General features: G+C 40.2%; 4 protein-coding genes across 4 annotated transcripts; 2 read left to right on the forward strand and 2 right to left on the reverse strand.

Annotated features, from left to right (window-relative positions):
• Positions 1–589: 589 nt before the first annotated feature.
• On the reverse strand, positions 590–5,401 carry LOC143356713 (androglobin). The gene is made up of 4 exons (XM_076792623.1): positions 4,880–5,401; positions 2,268–4,566; positions 1,885–2,207; positions 590–1,186 (listed from the first exon to the last, which is right to left on the reverse strand). Exons 1-4 carry the CDS (start codon positions 4,979–4,981, stop codon positions 590–592), a joined length of 3,321 nt encoding a protein of 1,106 aa, XP_076648738.1. The 5' UTR covers positions 4,982–5,401.
• Positions 5,402–7,384: 1,983 nt separating this feature from the next.
• Pins (G-protein-signaling modulator pins) lies at positions 7,385–12,586 on the reverse strand. The gene is made up of 5 exons (XM_076791520.1): positions 12,239–12,586; positions 10,446–11,666; positions 10,156–10,373; positions 9,763–9,907; positions 7,385–9,688 (listed from the first exon to the last, which is right to left on the reverse strand). Exons 1-5 carry the CDS (start codon positions 12,281–12,283, stop codon positions 9,488–9,490), a joined length of 1,830 nt encoding a protein of 609 aa, XP_076647635.1. The 5' UTR covers positions 12,284–12,586; the 3' UTR covers positions 7,385–9,487.
• Positions 12,587–13,101: 515 nt separating this feature from the next.
• Positions 13,102–15,186, forward strand: LOC143356849 (bifunctional methylenetetrahydrofolate dehydrogenase/cyclohydrolase, mitochondrial-like). The gene is made up of 5 exons (XM_076792880.1): positions 13,102–13,500; positions 13,674–13,719; positions 13,874–14,058; positions 14,180–14,548; positions 14,713–15,186. Exons 1-5 carry the CDS (start codon positions 13,428–13,430, stop codon positions 15,060–15,062), a joined length of 1,023 nt encoding a protein of 340 aa, XP_076648995.1. The 5' UTR covers positions 13,102–13,427; the 3' UTR covers positions 15,063–15,186.
• Positions 15,187–15,190: 4 nt separating this feature from the next.
• LOC143356847 (glyoxylate reductase/hydroxypyruvate reductase-like) lies at positions 15,191–17,326 on the forward strand. The gene is made up of 4 exons (XM_076792878.1): positions 15,191–15,533; positions 15,766–16,086; positions 16,234–16,691; positions 17,028–17,326. Exons 1-4 carry the CDS (start codon positions 15,349–15,351, stop codon positions 17,153–17,155), a joined length of 1,092 nt encoding a protein of 363 aa, XP_076648993.1. The 5' UTR covers positions 15,191–15,348; the 3' UTR covers positions 17,156–17,326.
• Positions 17,327–17,330: the final 4 nt, after the last annotated feature.

Here is a 17,330-nt window from a genome sequence, read left to right on the forward strand (position 1 = left end):
GTCGTCGGGGACCATAACTACCAGTCGGGAGTATGCAAAAGAACCGCTTCTGTTCGAGTTCCGGAATACATGCACGGTCCACGGAACGTGTGTACCTCGCGCCGGCCCTGACCGACGACCGATCGAGATAGTGCACGATGAAAAATCGATTCCGGTTGGGAACTCGCGAATCACCGATTATCACTGGCCGCGCGATTAGCGTCCGTGGATGTGGAGCAATTTAGAAAACACCGAGGTCCCGAGGATTTTCCAGGATCCACGTAATCAATATCGCGGCACGCGGACATTTGTCACGTCGCTGGGCCCGCTGGTTGCTAAAGGACGAATTAATGGGCCCGATAATCCCCGGAGCTTTCTGAAATCTACGCAAAAAGGTGCTAACTTATTCCTATCCTTATAAGGATACAAACGGGTAAGAAAATAGGGGAACAGAAGAGCAACCTGGTTGGATTTTTATCAGAAGATTTTCTACTTAGTTGACCCTTCGGGGACACAGAACACTCTGTCTAACACTTTCTGTTGAAACATAGAGGATTAATCATAATTTACAGATGCAATGCAAGTGAATGCACTTCTCTTTCAAAGGATGTTAAACTTTCTTCGACTTCGAACTCTTGGTCTTCGCGCTCTTCTTGCTGCCCTTAGGGCTCGAATCCTTCTTGCTGGGCAGGTAAGATTTCCTCTCCTCGTAAACGTTCTCCACGAGAGTCCTCCGCCCGGAAAACGAATCATAGTGCTCGCCGAAAAGCATCCGATATCTGTCCTTTCTGTTCTTCATCAGCCCACTCAGTTCCTCGATCGAGCAATTATAGTCCTCCTGAGCGTAAATGATGTTCGCCAAACGAGCGTTCCGCAGTGTTTCTTCGTCGTAGACCGTCTTCACCCAGGGAGTGTCTTCTTCGTCTTCTTTGATTTTGTAGGCGGACAGGCTCAACTTGGGAAGTTTGCGGAGCGATTGGGGAGGCTCCAACGTTCTGATCTCTAGCTGAGATGGCGCAACGTCCGGGCAACATTCCTTGACGAACAGTTCCCTGGTGCTCAGTTCGGAGGGCTCTGGCTTGATTTCGTGTTTCGCCCGGAACTCCTCTCGAATCTTCTTGCCACGTGCCAAACTGTCTGGATTCGTCTTCGACCAAGTTTCTTTCATCTTCGTGATCTTCTCCTCCTTCGACTTGTCCTCTGCTATCTGCGAATTGAACACTTGATCTACAGGGGGCCCACTGACGCATTATCTAGCGGCGATTATTTCTTAATTTTTGAATTTTTGAGTTTTGAATACATTGAATTCTCGATATATGTCAACAACACGGGCCTTGCCAGCGTCGTCTATCGTCTAGGAGACATACGCGAGCCGTGTTATGTTTACACTCCCCGACGTCCGAGGCCTCTCGAGCTTCGTGGTAGTGGGGATAATTCCGCGACGTTTATCATCCAGGCCTTGGCGACGTATATAGAGAAATCACTGTAGCTCCTTCAACAGCGACAGTAACTTCTATCGTGAACCTACAGCTCACCCTCGGTAACGTGGTCTAATAGTTTTGCTTAGGATCATTGTATAAAATGTGATTTTTAGGAAGGAAGGAAGCTTAAAAGTCTTCTCATAAATAGCACTACCAAACACAATTATTGAATTACGTTAGGAGTGACTTGGTGGTTTACGATTGAATTTGCTATTAGAAGGATCTATCAAAGGTTCCTACGGATGGATAATATGGATGATGGTCAACAAGAAAAGTATGTGTAGAATATTTTTTTTCAGGAAGCATCCCTCATATTAATTTCATCAAGATCTGTTTGCCTAACTTGTACATGTTCTACACTTTTAACTCCGCTACACAATTCGAAGGATATCTAAAAACGTGGTAAGCATGAAGAAAACGTCACCTCGGAGCCGCTATCGTGATCGGTGACCACCTGCAGGACCCAGTAAGGTTTCTCAAGGGCATGAATGCTATCGCCGGAAGCTTTCGAAGCTCTTCTGATCTTGGAGGATTCAGACTTCAACAGCCTGCCCAGACCGAAAACAGATATCTTCGATCGAACGGTGGAGCCAGCGCGTTTCGACTTGACCTCTGTCACCACAGCCCACTCTGATTTAGTGAGGGGCCAGCTGTCGTCGAGAACAAAAGCCTCCACGTAATAAATCTGCTGGGACAGCGTCTCCCCGCTGGCTCTGCTTCCATTGACTTCGACCTGCTCGATGGAATCTTCCGTATCACCATCTCCATTCATAACTTCGCCGTAGGTGACATTGGTGACAGGAGGACCGGGTTTGGCGTCGACTTTCAGTTTCGTCACGCTCGAATCGAATGACTGACCCAAGTAAACGAGAGGCAGGATGACTCTGGAAGTTCCCGAGATCTCAGACAGTAAATCGTCCTCGCTGTTCGTCACTCTGAGCTGGATCTTCACTTTTTCGTAGGACGCGCACAGTCGGAAGGACACCATAGTGGGTTTACTGATCCTGATGGTCCACTTCGCGATGATCTTTCTGTTGCTGGGTACGTAATGGTTGGATAGTTCCTCGGTGACCAGGAGAGGAGCCAGCAGACTGGCGGAAGGAGTACCCAGCTGGTCCATGCTGTAGAACACAGGTTGCGCTTTCTTGGTGATCATCAGCATGGTCCAGGTCACCTCTTTCGCTGGCTGGTCGCCGTTCCAGCCGTAGGCGAACACCGTGTACCCTAACTTGACGTGCTCGTAGCGGGTCGGAACCACGTTGTTCACCACCCGCAGCATCTCCTGTTTCGTGTCGTTGTTGAATACGCGCACACAGTACCTGGGCAAGTTGACGAACAGATCGATATTTGCGAAAACGGTCTCGGCAGTGCGAGCGTTTACCAGGAGCCTGGCGATCGGTGTCCACTGTTCTGGTTTCAACATCTTCAAGGTCCCAGTCAACTCTTGCGCCTGAATCGTATATTCGAAGTCCTTCGAGCAGGGATATATGTCGCGAAGCCTGTCGAAGTGCTGCAGAATGTACCTGAACAGATTGCTAGCTATCGACTCCCTCTTATTATAGTTGAACAACTCCACGACCTTCAGCAGATTCTCCAAAACACTTTGATGCTCTTCGTGCATGGGATTGTGGATTCTCTTGTACTTCCTAATTAGCAGCATCTTGAAGAACGACTGGATAACGGACGCAGCGTAGTTCTTGTCCAGAACGTTATTCCCCATGGCGATTTCCATGAACAGTTTGGTCTTCTCAACCGAGGTTCTAGGCGTGCTAGTATCCCTGATGGCTTTCAACGCCTGGGCGAACGGGTTGAAGTACGGCAAGCCGATCAGAGGGTTCAGGAAGAATATCCTCAGCGCTCTCACGATGCCTTGCACCTGATCCTGCGGCACGAGGTCCCGAATCAGTCTGACCTCCTCGCAGAGGAAGCACAGGTGTATGTAATGGTAGAACGTCTTAGTCCTCTTTTTCAAAATGGGACCGGGCGGCATGTAGCTTTTGTAGTAAAGTTTCATCGCGCCTGGGTGTTCGTCCGTGCCGAACGTCTGGTAGGCGTTGCTGACGCAGTTGCTGATGTGCTTCACCTTCAGGTCGATCGTGTCGGACTCCGTGCACATCAGCTCGTACATCCTCCTGCGATCGCCTAAGTGGAAGATCGTGTCCGAGGAAATGGTCGTGAAGCAATTGGTCTCGGAGCCGCAGTACACTCTCAGCAAGTGTCTTCCCGATTTCAGTTCCAGCACCGTCGCCTTCGTTCCCGACGTTGGCAGGTGAACCAAGTCGTTGCCGTATTTCTGTCTGTGAAACCAACTGTGCCTCTCGATGATTAAACAATCCCTGCTGGCTACCGATTGAGCGAAGCTCGATACTTTCAGAGGATCGCTCAGCTGCCCTGCTGAGCTTTGAATCGTGATGTCGGTGTGTTCCGAGCCGGGAACAGGAGTTTGAGAGACGTCAGGGACCTGGAACGTGGAGAAGTTGATCAAGAAGAACTTCTCCTCCACGGAATCGACGAAGATGTACAGGGGCTCGTTTCTGCTCCTCAGCATCTCCCGGGGCCAGTAATGGACATCCACGAATTTTTCCTGGCCAGATGTTACTCGGACGGGAGAAGTTCCTCTACTCCCTTTCTTGCTATCCTTCTTCGACTCTGACTTCTGATCTCCATGACCTTTGCTTTTGAAACGATCCGATACTTTGGCGGTGTACTCGAAGTAGTCCAATTTGTAGAAGAAGTGGACGTCCCTGATGTGCGGTTCCATCTTGTTGAAGTCAGCCCAGAAACTGACGTCTGGGAGATTCTTTACGGCTTCTTCTACTTCGTCCGGCGACCTCTTCGAAGATCCCTTCTTCGATTCTTTCGACTTGTCGCGCCCCTTTCTCTTCTCTGATTTCTCTGATGCAGGTGCAGGATCACGTTTTCCATCAATTTCTTCGTCGTTCGTGCGGGCGTATTTGTTGACTATGCTTTCGTCGAATCGTTTCAAGGGACTGACAACCCTCAGGGAACGAATTGGTACGAAGTACTCGACTGGATCGATTATTCCCTGTTGTATCGCCCACTTCAACCAGCGGAACAGCTTCCATCTTGCCAGTGGGGGCTTCACCTGCGACATTTTTGCTTTTTAGTTTGATTCTATAGAAAATTTACTTTACTCTGTTGTAATCAATTTTCGCGTTCCTTTGAAAGGAACAATTATCTTTTCACGCTTTAGCTGTGGGAAGCCTACTAATAGACTTTTTAACCCTCGGACCACGGTCAAGATTTTTTAACAAGTATGTTTGTGAAATAAACCCGGACTCTATTGGTCAAGATAACTTATTGGTGTACGAATGAAATTTCTATTCATTAGAAAATCCTGAATTGGTCAATAAAGGGGTATTGCTAAGTAATTAAGTGTACGTTAAAACTTTCCGTACGTCTTTTGGATCCAAGGGAACGTCGCGAGCCTGTGCGACATAAATAAAATGGCTCCAGCAAGGAGACAGTCCGGGCACAGTTTCCGAAGGAAGCTTCTGCATGTCTTCCAATCCGAGAAACAAGGTCACCGGTTCAGGCTTCTTCAACGCCACAGGCTTCTGTTCGCCTTTCGATGTTTTCGATCGATCGGTGTCCTTCGATTTCTTCGTTAGATCGGTACCCTTAGACTTCTTTGATCCGGCCAAGTCCTTCGACTTCTTCGTATCCTCCGTGTCCTTCGATTTGTTCGATTTCGACGTACCTTTCGACTTCTTCTCCTCGGTGGTTTTCTCCCTGGTTTGCTCCGAGGTTCCTGTTCCAGAACGGTCGAAACTATAAACAGATTGTAGGAAGAATAACTACGCGCGATGCCCACCCTGCTCCGTCGCTGCCGTTTCCGCTTTCCATTCGAAGTGGTCCGCGTACTTCCTCAGAAAGTCCCATTTGTCCTGCGGAGACAGGTAGCCGATTTCTAATCGCAGACAGACCCAACCTGCATCGCGTGAAACAAAGGAAAAATTGTCTTCCTGTCAACTTTTATCTATCTTATGCAATATTATTACGTTGAACGAAGTAGAACGTCTGTCCAAACATTCTTTTTAGCGGTAGTTTTGTTTGGTAGCGAACGTGTTAATGTATTGAGGGATTTTTAGTAATTTACCCGTTAGTAATACTTTACCCGTTAGACAATGAACTGGATGGAAGTCGACAATTTCGCGGCCGTCGGACCACGTCAGAGAACAAAGTTTCAATAAAGCCTTCGAGAGCAGCATGGGCCACAACTCATGGTCGTTTGATGTGCGGGGCAAAACGGGCACCCCATTCGAGTTCACTGGTATCATGTCGTCCACCACGATGTAACGCCATGATCCCAAAAAGTATAGTCGCACTATGTATTTTCCTTGCATGCATAGAAACATTCTAAATTCCACTAACAATTGATATCTTTAGATGCGCGTCGACCAACGAAAAGAAATGGAATTTATCATAATTAACCAAATCGTCGATATCCTTTATAATAATGCCATTAGTAGATTGCGGATTTTCTGCAATTATCATGGCGATGAGTATCTGTACGCTCGACCGATTACAATTGTTAAAGAAAGAACGAAATCGTTGAGCTGCTCTTGGCATTTGCAACAGATGTAGAAAATTTTTATTTTTCATAAAGAACCGTGCTCTAGTGCCTATAGTAAAATAACATAAAAGATTGTTTCATAAATGAATAAGACGTTCTCGTGAGATCGTCGCAATTTTTCAATCCTAACTGGCCAGATTGTCGACATTCTCACCCAACGATGGTAATTACTTAATGAAGAAAGGAGAGGAATGATGCATACCGTTCGGATTCACGGTGGGGCGATGATTCGCCCCTTTGCCCGCTTTGTTCATTGAATACACATGCATCCAGCCGCGCCAAGATTGGTACCGCCCATTCCAAATGAAATTGCTGTTCTCGCCACTTATTTCCAATCCATCTCGGCCGCAATACTGAAGGTTTATTAGCGCGGAAATAACCCATCGTGTGAACTGAAAGTTGTTTTTAATTGAGCCGCGGTTCGATCGGTCACCGGTCTATTTTAATCATTATATTTCGAGCGATTGTACTGCATCAATTTTCAATCAAACGAGCGTTTCCCATGTACGCGCAAGTTTGGAGTAATGAATGGAGAACATTAGAATATTTAATAATTAATTATAATTAGATATCGTATGAACTCGTCCTCGTCTTTTATTCGACTAAAATTAGAACAAATATTTATTAATTAGTGATAAATTGTATACATTGGACGTACTTCGCTGTGCAATATATGTTCGTTATTCGCGATCAGGTCTGGGTACTCTGCGGCAGCAACGAACACCGTCACCGATTCCTAAATTTATTATAAATGTAGTTCCGTTTACTCTTAGTGGAAATAGCTTCCAAAAATATACAATATGAAGGTGAGAGAATACTTGAAAAGACAACTAATTTAAGAAGCGAACCCACGGTTAGATTCTTTAAATTCTTTGCCCTTATCCATTCAGAGGAATCCAAAGATGGCGGTAAATCGACGGGCCGCGTGTCCGCAAATAATCCATCCGAGCCATCTGAAATTAATATTACAAATGAACTTCCAACTAAATTTAGTAAATCGCTTACTACTTTTAGGATTGGCCCAGTTTTCTTTGTTTAATGCCGCGTCGGACCATTCCGGCCATAATATGAAATCTTCCGTGGAGGACAAGCCAAATTCAGACTCCGGAACTTTCTTCGATTTCAGAGACATATCTGGAACTCCCTTCCGATGATAAAACACGACTGTCGCTTTTTACATCGTAAAATGAATGTTGAAAATAGACGATTACGAACAATCCGAACCTTCGCATCAAAACAGTACGAAATGAATATAAACATTTTGTGAACCATAGAGTCGTGAAACCAATAATACAAAACTTTGAAAAAAGTATATATATTTATTAGATCTCTGTATTATACATAACTATACGAAGATGAAATGCGAGTTTACGTCGAAAACAGACTTTGTAAAAAATTACAATTTAAAGAAAACTCTATTTCGTTAGTAGTTAACACTACGATGGCGGCGTCGCGTTTATCGAAAACCTAAATGTATATATATATATATATAATACAATTATATATGTATATATAATGTAGTACAAATATAATTTCTACAAAAAATAATTGTTATCCATCTCTCATTATATCAACTGAATAACGAATCAATCAATGTCAATTCTATCAATGACCACGATGACGAATAAGCTTGTACACCACTGGAACAAAGTTTAACTCGCAAGTTCACAGTTAATAGCATCTTTCTCAACAACAAGAAAAATAACACTACATTCAGGAATTACGATTAGACCACGTCCACCGATTCGTACGACGTAAACTATAATATATATATTTGTTTCTTTCAACCATATTTAAGATATAATTTTATAGTCCCTCGATCAGGCTCGGTTTTAGTTTTTTTTTATAGTCGGTTTTTATAATTAGTTACATTTTTTTAATTTTTATACACATAGGTAGGCGTAAGAGGCCGTGTTGACCTCTGACCGCACACGTACAGACACACAAACTTGTTAGGTCGATAGAATTGCATAACTTATTAAGGCATTGTTCCATTCTTTCACAGTTCTTTTTTTTCATAAGTTATATTAAAAATTGTTACCGAAGCGTTTATTTTTGTTTGTCTGATAATAGACTTAACGCGTAGTCAGAGATAAATAACGTCGAGAATTTACAATAATTTAAGTTACTTATCCGATAGATATCTTTAAAGGATATAAATACAATGGAGTATTCAATGGAATGTTGAATACGATTCTTCAATGAACGTGTCGCGTTGTAGCATCTTTTTAAACTTGACTTCTTTTTTTTTCATTCGGAACACAAGGAGATCAGGTGATACATTTACACTGTATCGATGTGTAGATCAGAGAATTCACACAAATCGAATTCCCCCGCGTACAGTTAAGTTCGTTAGTTAAGTTTCAGCGCTTTGGAAGATTACTATATGGGTTGTGTTAATTAGGTACTATTGAGATTAATGTCAACCCCCTCACAAGTACTCGGGTCAGCGTCCTCTCGAATGGGCGAAGTACATGAACAACGTAAGAGAAAAATGGTAACGTTCGTTATAAATTAATATAACCGTACGTGTTACTCATTTTGATTGTGAACGTACGTCCAACGACGTACAAAAGACGAAGAGAGAAATAGAGAAGAGAGAGAGAGAAAGAGAACGGTTACTTTACAAAAAAGTGCAGACAATATACAACGACCAACAATTCCGTTCTTTGCTTTCAATAAACAGCAACCAACGAAGAAACGTTTGGCACCAGATTCACCTGCAGCCCCGCCATTTACAAAAATAATCGGTTACTGAAATCAACTATTCCAATACCAGATATGCAACAAATTACGTCGGGATCAATAGATCTTCGAAATACGATACTCTATATTTTAACAAGACTCTTATCCGATTCGTGCCTGGCAGTGTTCAAAACGTTAACTCTGGTCTAGAATGAATATCTTTTTTGTGTCGTCAACTACCCAACCCCTTCCTAGTTCCCACTACGAACTGATAATATTGTACTTCACGATCACTTAAAAAGAGAAGAAATAATTTTCTAATCAACGTATATATACTTTACGACCGCTTAAAAGAGATAAAAATAATTTTCTGATCAATCGCGTACATAACTTAAGCTCGTATGTACAAGTTTTGGCACTATGTTACTAAGGCAATGAAAAAGAACCTTCAATTCCAAGTGAAAATAATTCCTCCAATAATCTCTCCTTAGTATACTAGTGATATTCATAGAATGTACGGTTTGAGACATCGATTCGTATGGATATAGATTTGTTCGATTCTAGGCCCGTTACTGTAGCTGCCATCCACGTGATTGCGTAGTAAGAGACGCAGTATAATTAAGCACTGGAGGTCTCATAAACCATGAAATGAGATAACTATTGCGTAGAGCTATAAAGTCCGATATAGATAAAGTTGAGATTTCGTTTAAATTAAGTAGCTTCCTGCCGTTATACGCAAGCATTTTTAACACAGTTTGCGAGGCCCTGAGGCCCTTTGATCTTCCATCCGCCCTGCTTGGAGTCTTTGAATCAGGGCAAAAAGGTCTTCCTCGGGAACTGTGGAACCTGCTTGAGTCCCATTGGCCCTCTGGCCATGATCTTCTTCGGCGTCTTGCACTGTCGACGACGCAGGTAGAGGACTTCGTTGATCCTCTAAACGCGAACTCTGCTTAAACAAATGATTATACCATTACAATTAGAAAATGATTATAAAACTGTACATATCCGAACTGTACATACCTGGCACCTAACAAGCATTTCAATGAAGGAGTCGTCCGCATCCTGGTTAGTGTTTAGACCGGGCAAATAAGGCAGCGTCACCCGTTGCTCATCCATTCTTTTACTCTGCATACCCGCAATCAGCTCAAACAAATCCTCTCCGTCCCTAAAAGTACATTTAAGTACATTTTAATACCGAATCACACGGGACAACATAGCTCTCAATAAAAATACTAAAGTCTACAATTTTGGACGTGTACACGGAACTCATGAACCGTGTATTCGCGAATTAAGTATCCGTGTTCTTAATATACGTGTAATTATGCATTCTAGCATAGTAATATTACACGAATTTAAATCCGTATTCTTTCATGAAAGAAATGCGTGAAATAGGGACGTTTAAAAAGTACGCACTTGTCATCTGAATCAGATACTTCCGGCGTGATTGGTCTGAACTTCTGACTTCGGTTTGTGTTCAAAGCACAACGCTGGTCATCCATTCTCCCAGATTGGAAACGAGACAGAAGATCAAAGAAACTATCTTCTTCCTTTTGAGTGAATTGTGGAGTCGCGTTGTTACTTTTATCTATTTGGGACTCTGCTTGCTCTTTCAGCTTTGCATCAGGTGTAAGCTAAAATAAATTTTCAAATTATATTACGAATTCGTTATTGCCGGCATAAATACATAAGCAATTACAAATTACCTTAATAAGATCTAAGTTATCCATACTTTGCCTTCTAAGTCTATATCTACAGGGTGAAGATATATTAACATTTGACCCAGTATTGGTTGAAAGCTTCTGTGCAATATTCTCTTTGTTATTTTCGTGTTGCCCTTTCTCTATGCCCAGGATCTTTTGTAAATCATCAACATTCATTTGTGCTGTGGCCTGGCCCATTGGATCTTCCAGTTCTTTAGAGATGTTTAGGTGGAGATTAGCATAATGCAATGCTTTCTCGTGATTTCCCATTGCTGCATAAGCATTACCCAGAGACCAACAGGCACGACCCTCGCCCACTCTGTCTTTAAGTTGTCGAGCTATTTCAAGATGCCACAAATGGTACTCTATTGCAGTCGAGTAGTCCTTAAGAAGAGTGTATGTGTTTCCTAACGAGTAGCAAGCCTGTGCTTCCACTTCTCTGTCCTGTAAATCTTGTGCAAGGTCTAGAGTCCTTTTATAATGCTGTGCAGCCTTCTCAAATTCACCAAGGAATATATGTGAGTTTCCTAAATTACTGTTGGCCCTCCTCTCAGCAGCTTTGTCTCCAAATTCCTTGGCTATCTTTAGTCTTTCATTGTGATAATAAATTGCTTGTTTAAAATCACCTAACAGATAGAAGGTGTTCCCTAGATTTCCACAGGCTCTGCCCTGAGCAGCAGAATCTTCCAGCTCCTTCATCAGCTCTAAGTTTTCTTCATAATACTGAACAGCTTGCTCTAGACACTGTCTGACTTCTTCAGAGAATTCCCCAGGATCCTGATGGCCTATCCTACCGGCTTGCTTACCCTTAGCATGGTAAACATTCCCCAAGTTGTACAGAGCTCTTCCTTCGCTCAATTTGTCTCCAATTTCTCTAGAAATCTCTAAGTGTCTTTTACAACAGATCATAGCCTCGTCAAACTTTCCCATCACTTTCAACGTGTTTCCCAAATTTCCACTCGACTTAGCTTCCCCTAGTTTGTCTCCCATGTTACGTGCGAGTGTCAAGTCCAGTCTATGATATTGCATTGCTTTCACATAATCTCCTAGGTAAAAGTATGCATTTCCCAGTTGACTGTAAATTGCACTTAATATCTTTAAGTCATTTGTGCCGGCTTGGATCGCAGCTTGGAAGAATGCCACTCCGGACTTGCAATCCCCAGCCTTACATAGACGCTCGCCCTCGAGCGCCAGCTCAAGGCACATATTCCACCTTTCATTGTTCTATTAAACAGAAAAAAAAAGGAATTTGTTTTAAAATTTAGCTATTTTGTTGATCCAAATCAAGTTTCTGCTAGCTTAAAATATGTTTGAAACATGTAGGGAAACAATAAGAAAAGCAACCATAAAACATCCTATGAATGATTGCAGTATGCTTAACATGAAAAAAAACGTGTGTGGAAAGGGTATTGGAATGGTCATGGGAGTGGCTGGGTATGCAACTTCAATAAATTAACTGCAGACGGGAACTTGCATTGATATTTAAAAATCCCTTTCTGCTGGACAAACATAACACGCGCCGAACATCATGTCCGTGGGAAATATTAATATATTAACAGGTAAACGTGCAGTAAGCGCATAGACGGTGACAGGGAGGGAAAAACATGTATACTGTGTTTGAACAGGTTTTATTTCCATCGAAACCGATTTCGGACTGTTTACCAAAGCGTCGGTAGAGAAAGCGTAATATGTAGAAAAGAAATTGAACAATTCACGAATAATGACTGGACGCAGCAATGTGATGACAAGACTCGCATGAGTCATATGAGGAAATGGAATTACAATCGTTCACTTACTTGCCCCTCGGTTGATAAGTTTTCCGCGCTCGCACTTAAAGACATCGTGCTCGTCAGGACTTCCTTTTCTTTGTAAATTAACAATCGATTCCCTCTGTTTCGCAACACCGCAAACAACGCGAGTCTTATGTGCACAATAGACTATTATTCGGGCTAGGATAATAATTAAGCGCACACGACTTTCCACGCATCGTGATCCACGCGTTCTCTTTCTTGTAATTTATTCATTCACATAGTAACACCTGCGTCCTTTTCGCAAATAAAATACTGGCGTCCCTTCCCCTGCGGAACAAGCACCTTATCGTCGCACTTTCCGAATACAACTGACCGAAAATTGAGCGTCCAAGTCCAAACTACTCCAAACAAGTGACGCTTGATGCGTTTGGCTGATCTGTCGACCAATCGCGGCGCGCTAACCACTTTAATGACAAATCGAAGGTTTCTATGTAAAGTGCATTGCATATGCATTTCTGTGCACAGTCAAAATTGTTAACTATCATTATAATCTGATTTTTGAAAAGAAAAACCTGAAATGGACTCACTGTTATAACAGCTGTCCATCCCGCTCCTATTATTTGAAATTTGCAACATAGTAATGAAGTTGTTGTAATTATAATTTTAGGCGTTTTCTTTCGAAAACATATCAGAATACTACAATCTTCTGTTCACAGTAGCACAAAGGAAGTGTAATAGTAGATTTAATATTTTTTTATCATACATATATGCAATCTAGAGCCCCATTACCATTTTCGTGTCGCGCTCAGCGTCAACGATAAGATTTTTAAAGGCGTTGCAATTTATGGGCTTGCCTGTAATTACAGTTAATGCTACACTATTTAAATTAAATACAATAAGACTCATTTAGAGTTAGGTTACTAAAAAACAAACGGACAGATGGAATCAGAACTTCTTATTCAAAAAAGTTCACTTCGTTGTGTACGGATAGACTAGGACACCCTATATATCACGACTTTTATTTGCCCTCTTGCGGTTATTATAGAAAGTCGTCACAGGACATTTTTAGTGCTATCGATAATATAGTCTTGTAAACAAAAATCACATTGCTCGAGTGATCTGCATGCATTCTAAGTTTATGGGTTTGTGTATGAATTGGCATGGTGAACGGAAGTGTTGTAACTCGGAGAAAATGAGAAAGAAACCGCGAAACTCGTTTGAAAAGTAAAAAAGAATGCCACCTTTCACTGGAACACGGTGTAGACGTTTGGACGTTATTGCGCTCGGACAACTGGTACACATTCACAGTAAGTGTAGTCATTTCACCGGAGCATTTATAAACGCTAAGATATCGTGAAAATGGTGATAATATAAAGTTGCACCAGTCTGAGTCCGAATTTGCACGAAACTTGTAGCTTTGGAAGAATTTTCAGCCGCACTCTTTTACTTATAATGTTCTTTTGGAAAAACGTGTTAGCAGCTGTTTTCCAATGGCCTATAAGAAGACTACATACATCAACTATTTTGTAAGTAACTTATGTTGTCTATTGAAATACCAAAAATATAAATGAGCTTCCCACAAAATGTGGATATTATAAGAATAATAGAAGTAATATATTTCGTAATTTCACTAAGAAGCTTGTGAATGATCACTCATTTATATAACTCGCAATTTTTTAGGCAAGAAGCTATAATAATAGATGGCAAACGGATTGCTAATGACATACAAAAAGAATTGAAAGTGACTGTTGACACTTGGTTACAAGATGGTAATAGAAAACCAAACTTAGTAGCTATACTAGTTGGTAATAATCCAGCAAGTAAGATCTATGTTCAAAGAAAGATGAAAGTTGCAAGCTTTATTGGTAAGAAAGAGCTGGAAGAAAAAATTGCATAAATTGTATTGAGTACAATAATATTGTATTAATACAAGATGATATCATAATAATAGAGAAATAAATTACAAGCTTTATTTTTATATTTCAGGGATTGACAGCTCTACCATCTTTTTAGATGAAAATATACCAGAAGAAGATCTTGTTAAAAAAATTCATCATTTAAATGAAAATGAAAATGTAGATGGAATTCTTGTTCAATTGCCATTATCTGATCATATAAATGAAAATGCAATATGTCAAGCAATTGCACCGCACAAAGATGTGGATGGGTTTCATTTAGAAAATATAGGTAGATTATCGTTAAATAATCGTGGCATCATACCTGCGACTGCTTTAGGTGTAAGAGAATTAATAGTTAGGAGTAAAATAGAGACTTTCGGGAAAAATGCAGTAGTTGTTGGAAGATCAAAACATGTTGGTTTACCAATTGCCTTACTTCTGCACTCGAGTGGTGAAGGTACTTTGTTTTATTACATGTGTATTGTATAGAGATATGCGAGCATCCGAAAATTTCGGGTTCTCGACCCGATCGGATTCTCGCACACCTCTAGTATTGTAGCATTCTCCAGTGTATGGTATATATAATTTTAGGATTGAAAATTTTAACAATTTATTTCATAGATGAAATAGGAGCCTTAGATATGACTACATCAATATGTCATCGTCATACTCCTAAGACTGAATTGACAAAATTCACAAAATTAGCAGATTTAGTGGTAGTATCAACTGGTGTTCCTGGCTTAATCACCAAGGAAATGATAAAACCTGGAGCCTGTGTGATCGATGTGGGAATAACAAGAATAAAAGTAGGAAACAAGTATAAATTAGTAGGAGATGTGGATTTTGAAAATGTGAAACAGGTAGCTGGATATATTACACCTGTACCAGGAGGTGTTGGACCAATGACTGTAACCATGCTAATGAAAAACACAATTACTGTCGCTATGAAGAATTATCAATGTAAAAAGTAGTTTAATCTTCAAGTTTCTATCTTCATATTCCATTTTGCCAAAAATGTAAATGTATTTATTATAAGTATTATTCGAAAGTAAATTAATGTAACAACATTTTCATTTAATAAAGATAATTGTATAATACATCACTTATTAAATGATTTTTCTCTCAATTTTGATATATGACTTATTATCAAAGAAAATATCAAAATAACTGAGGTTATTTCGTTATCGCCAATACGTGTATAAGCGTGTCAGGTGAATTATACACAAAATAATTTTATAGTAATATAATAAAAACAACATGTTACTAAGTTTCATCCGAGTGACTAAGGCGAATCAAAAACCACTACTCTCAATTACTTCCAGACTGTCATCGGGAAACAACCTAAAATTTTCCACAGTCGTGTTAACAAAAATGAGTCGACCAAAAGTTTTAATTACTCGCCCAGATATTCCAGCTGCTGGATTAAATTTATTGAAAGAACAGTAAGTACCTTTTAAACAGTTAAAAAAATAATTAATGTGCAAGTACCTATCTATTTTTTATCCTCTCAACAAACAGCATGCTTTCAAATCTGACATTGTACATATACGGTACAATAATCAACGAGTACATTATCTACAAATATTTGAGACAAATTTTGTTAAATTTTATGTTTCAAATATACATGTGATAATATCAAAGAAAAGTTATTTTTTTCTCTACACCTTTTGGTAGATGTGACATTATCTTATGGGAGAAAGCAGAACCAATACCAAGATCCACATTGCTATCAAAAGTACAAAATGTTGACGGAGTTTATTGTTTACTGACAGACAAAATAGATGATGAAGTTTTAGAGGCTGCCGGACCACAATTAAAAGTAGTCGGCACTATGTCAGTCGGAGTAGATCACTTGGATTTAAATGCTTTAAAAAACAGGAACATAAAAGTGGGTTACACACCTGGAATTTTAACAGATGCAACAGCTGAATTAACTGTGGCATTGTTGTTAGCTACATCTAGACGATTAGTGGAATCGAATAGAGCTATTTACAAGTATGTATTAAAATGTACAAGGTGTACCAATGGTACAATATACCAATGTTAATCTATTAGGAGAGTACAGAAGTTTGTGCTAATTTCGTATCGAACACAAACTTTTGCACTGACCTAATACTTAAACTATTCAAATATCGTTTATAGGGGAGAATGGAAAGCATGGTCACCTACTTGGATGTGTGGTCCTGGTTTAGCTGGATCCACGATTGGAATAGTAGGATTAGGTCGCATAGGTGCTCAAGTGGCTAAAATTCTCAAAGCTTTTAATACTGCCGAAATATTATATACAAGTAGAACTATGAAACCAGAAGCATCTGAATTTGGAGGGAAAAAAGTAGAACTCCATGAACTACTTCAAAGAAGTGATTTTGTAATAGTTGCAACAGCATTAACACAAGAAACAAGACAAATGTTTAGTCGGAGTGCATTCGATAAAATGAAAAGATCTGCTATATTCATTAATGTTAGTAGGGGGGAAGTTGTTGATCAATCTGCTTTAATAGAAGCTTTAAAAGAAGGAAGGATTAGAGCAGCTGGGTTAGATGTTATGACTCCAGAGCCCATTCCATTGGACAGCGAATTATTAAAATTAGATAATTGTGGTAAATATAATGCTTACACATATAACCCTTTGCACTCGAATGGTGATTCCGAGGTGTCAGTAAAAATTGCCATACCATTATTCAAAACAGTTTTTACATTATTAAATTCGTCTGTATTCTATAAATTGCTAAAAGTTCAAATGTTGTATGAGAAAACAATGTCAAAGATTCATGTGCAGAATGTAAAACATTTTAATTAAAATTTTTTTTTATTACATAGAATGAATATGTTCTAGGCTGAAAGAAATGTCTTGATTTTGAAATTAAACTTGCTTCAGGTGCAACGGGTTAAAATTTATGATTAATTGCAGAAATTTTAATAAACCCCTATTTCAGTAATACTACCTCATATTGGCAGTGCCGCCATGGAAACGCGGGAGGAAATGTCAAGAATCACTGCCAAAAATATTCTAGCAGTTTTGAATGGAACACCAGACCAAATGCCTACACCTCTACAAATATAAGTAATACTACAAAATATAATTAATGTATTATAATTGTCTGTATCAACCCAGTACATTCGCTAATATTTTGTATTTATATGTACATACTTATGAATCAATTTGTATACCTTTGAAAATTTATACAATATTTGTAGAATTCGCTGAATTACACTATTGTTGATTAGCATTGTATGTA

The sequence above is a fragment of the Halictus rubicundus genome, chromosome 8, assembly GCF_050948215.1.
Source record: "Halictus rubicundus isolate RS-2024b chromosome 8, iyHalRubi1_principal, whole genome shotgun sequence".
Classification (NCBI taxonomy): Eukaryota; Metazoa; Arthropoda; class Insecta; order Hymenoptera; family Halictidae; genus Halictus; species Halictus rubicundus.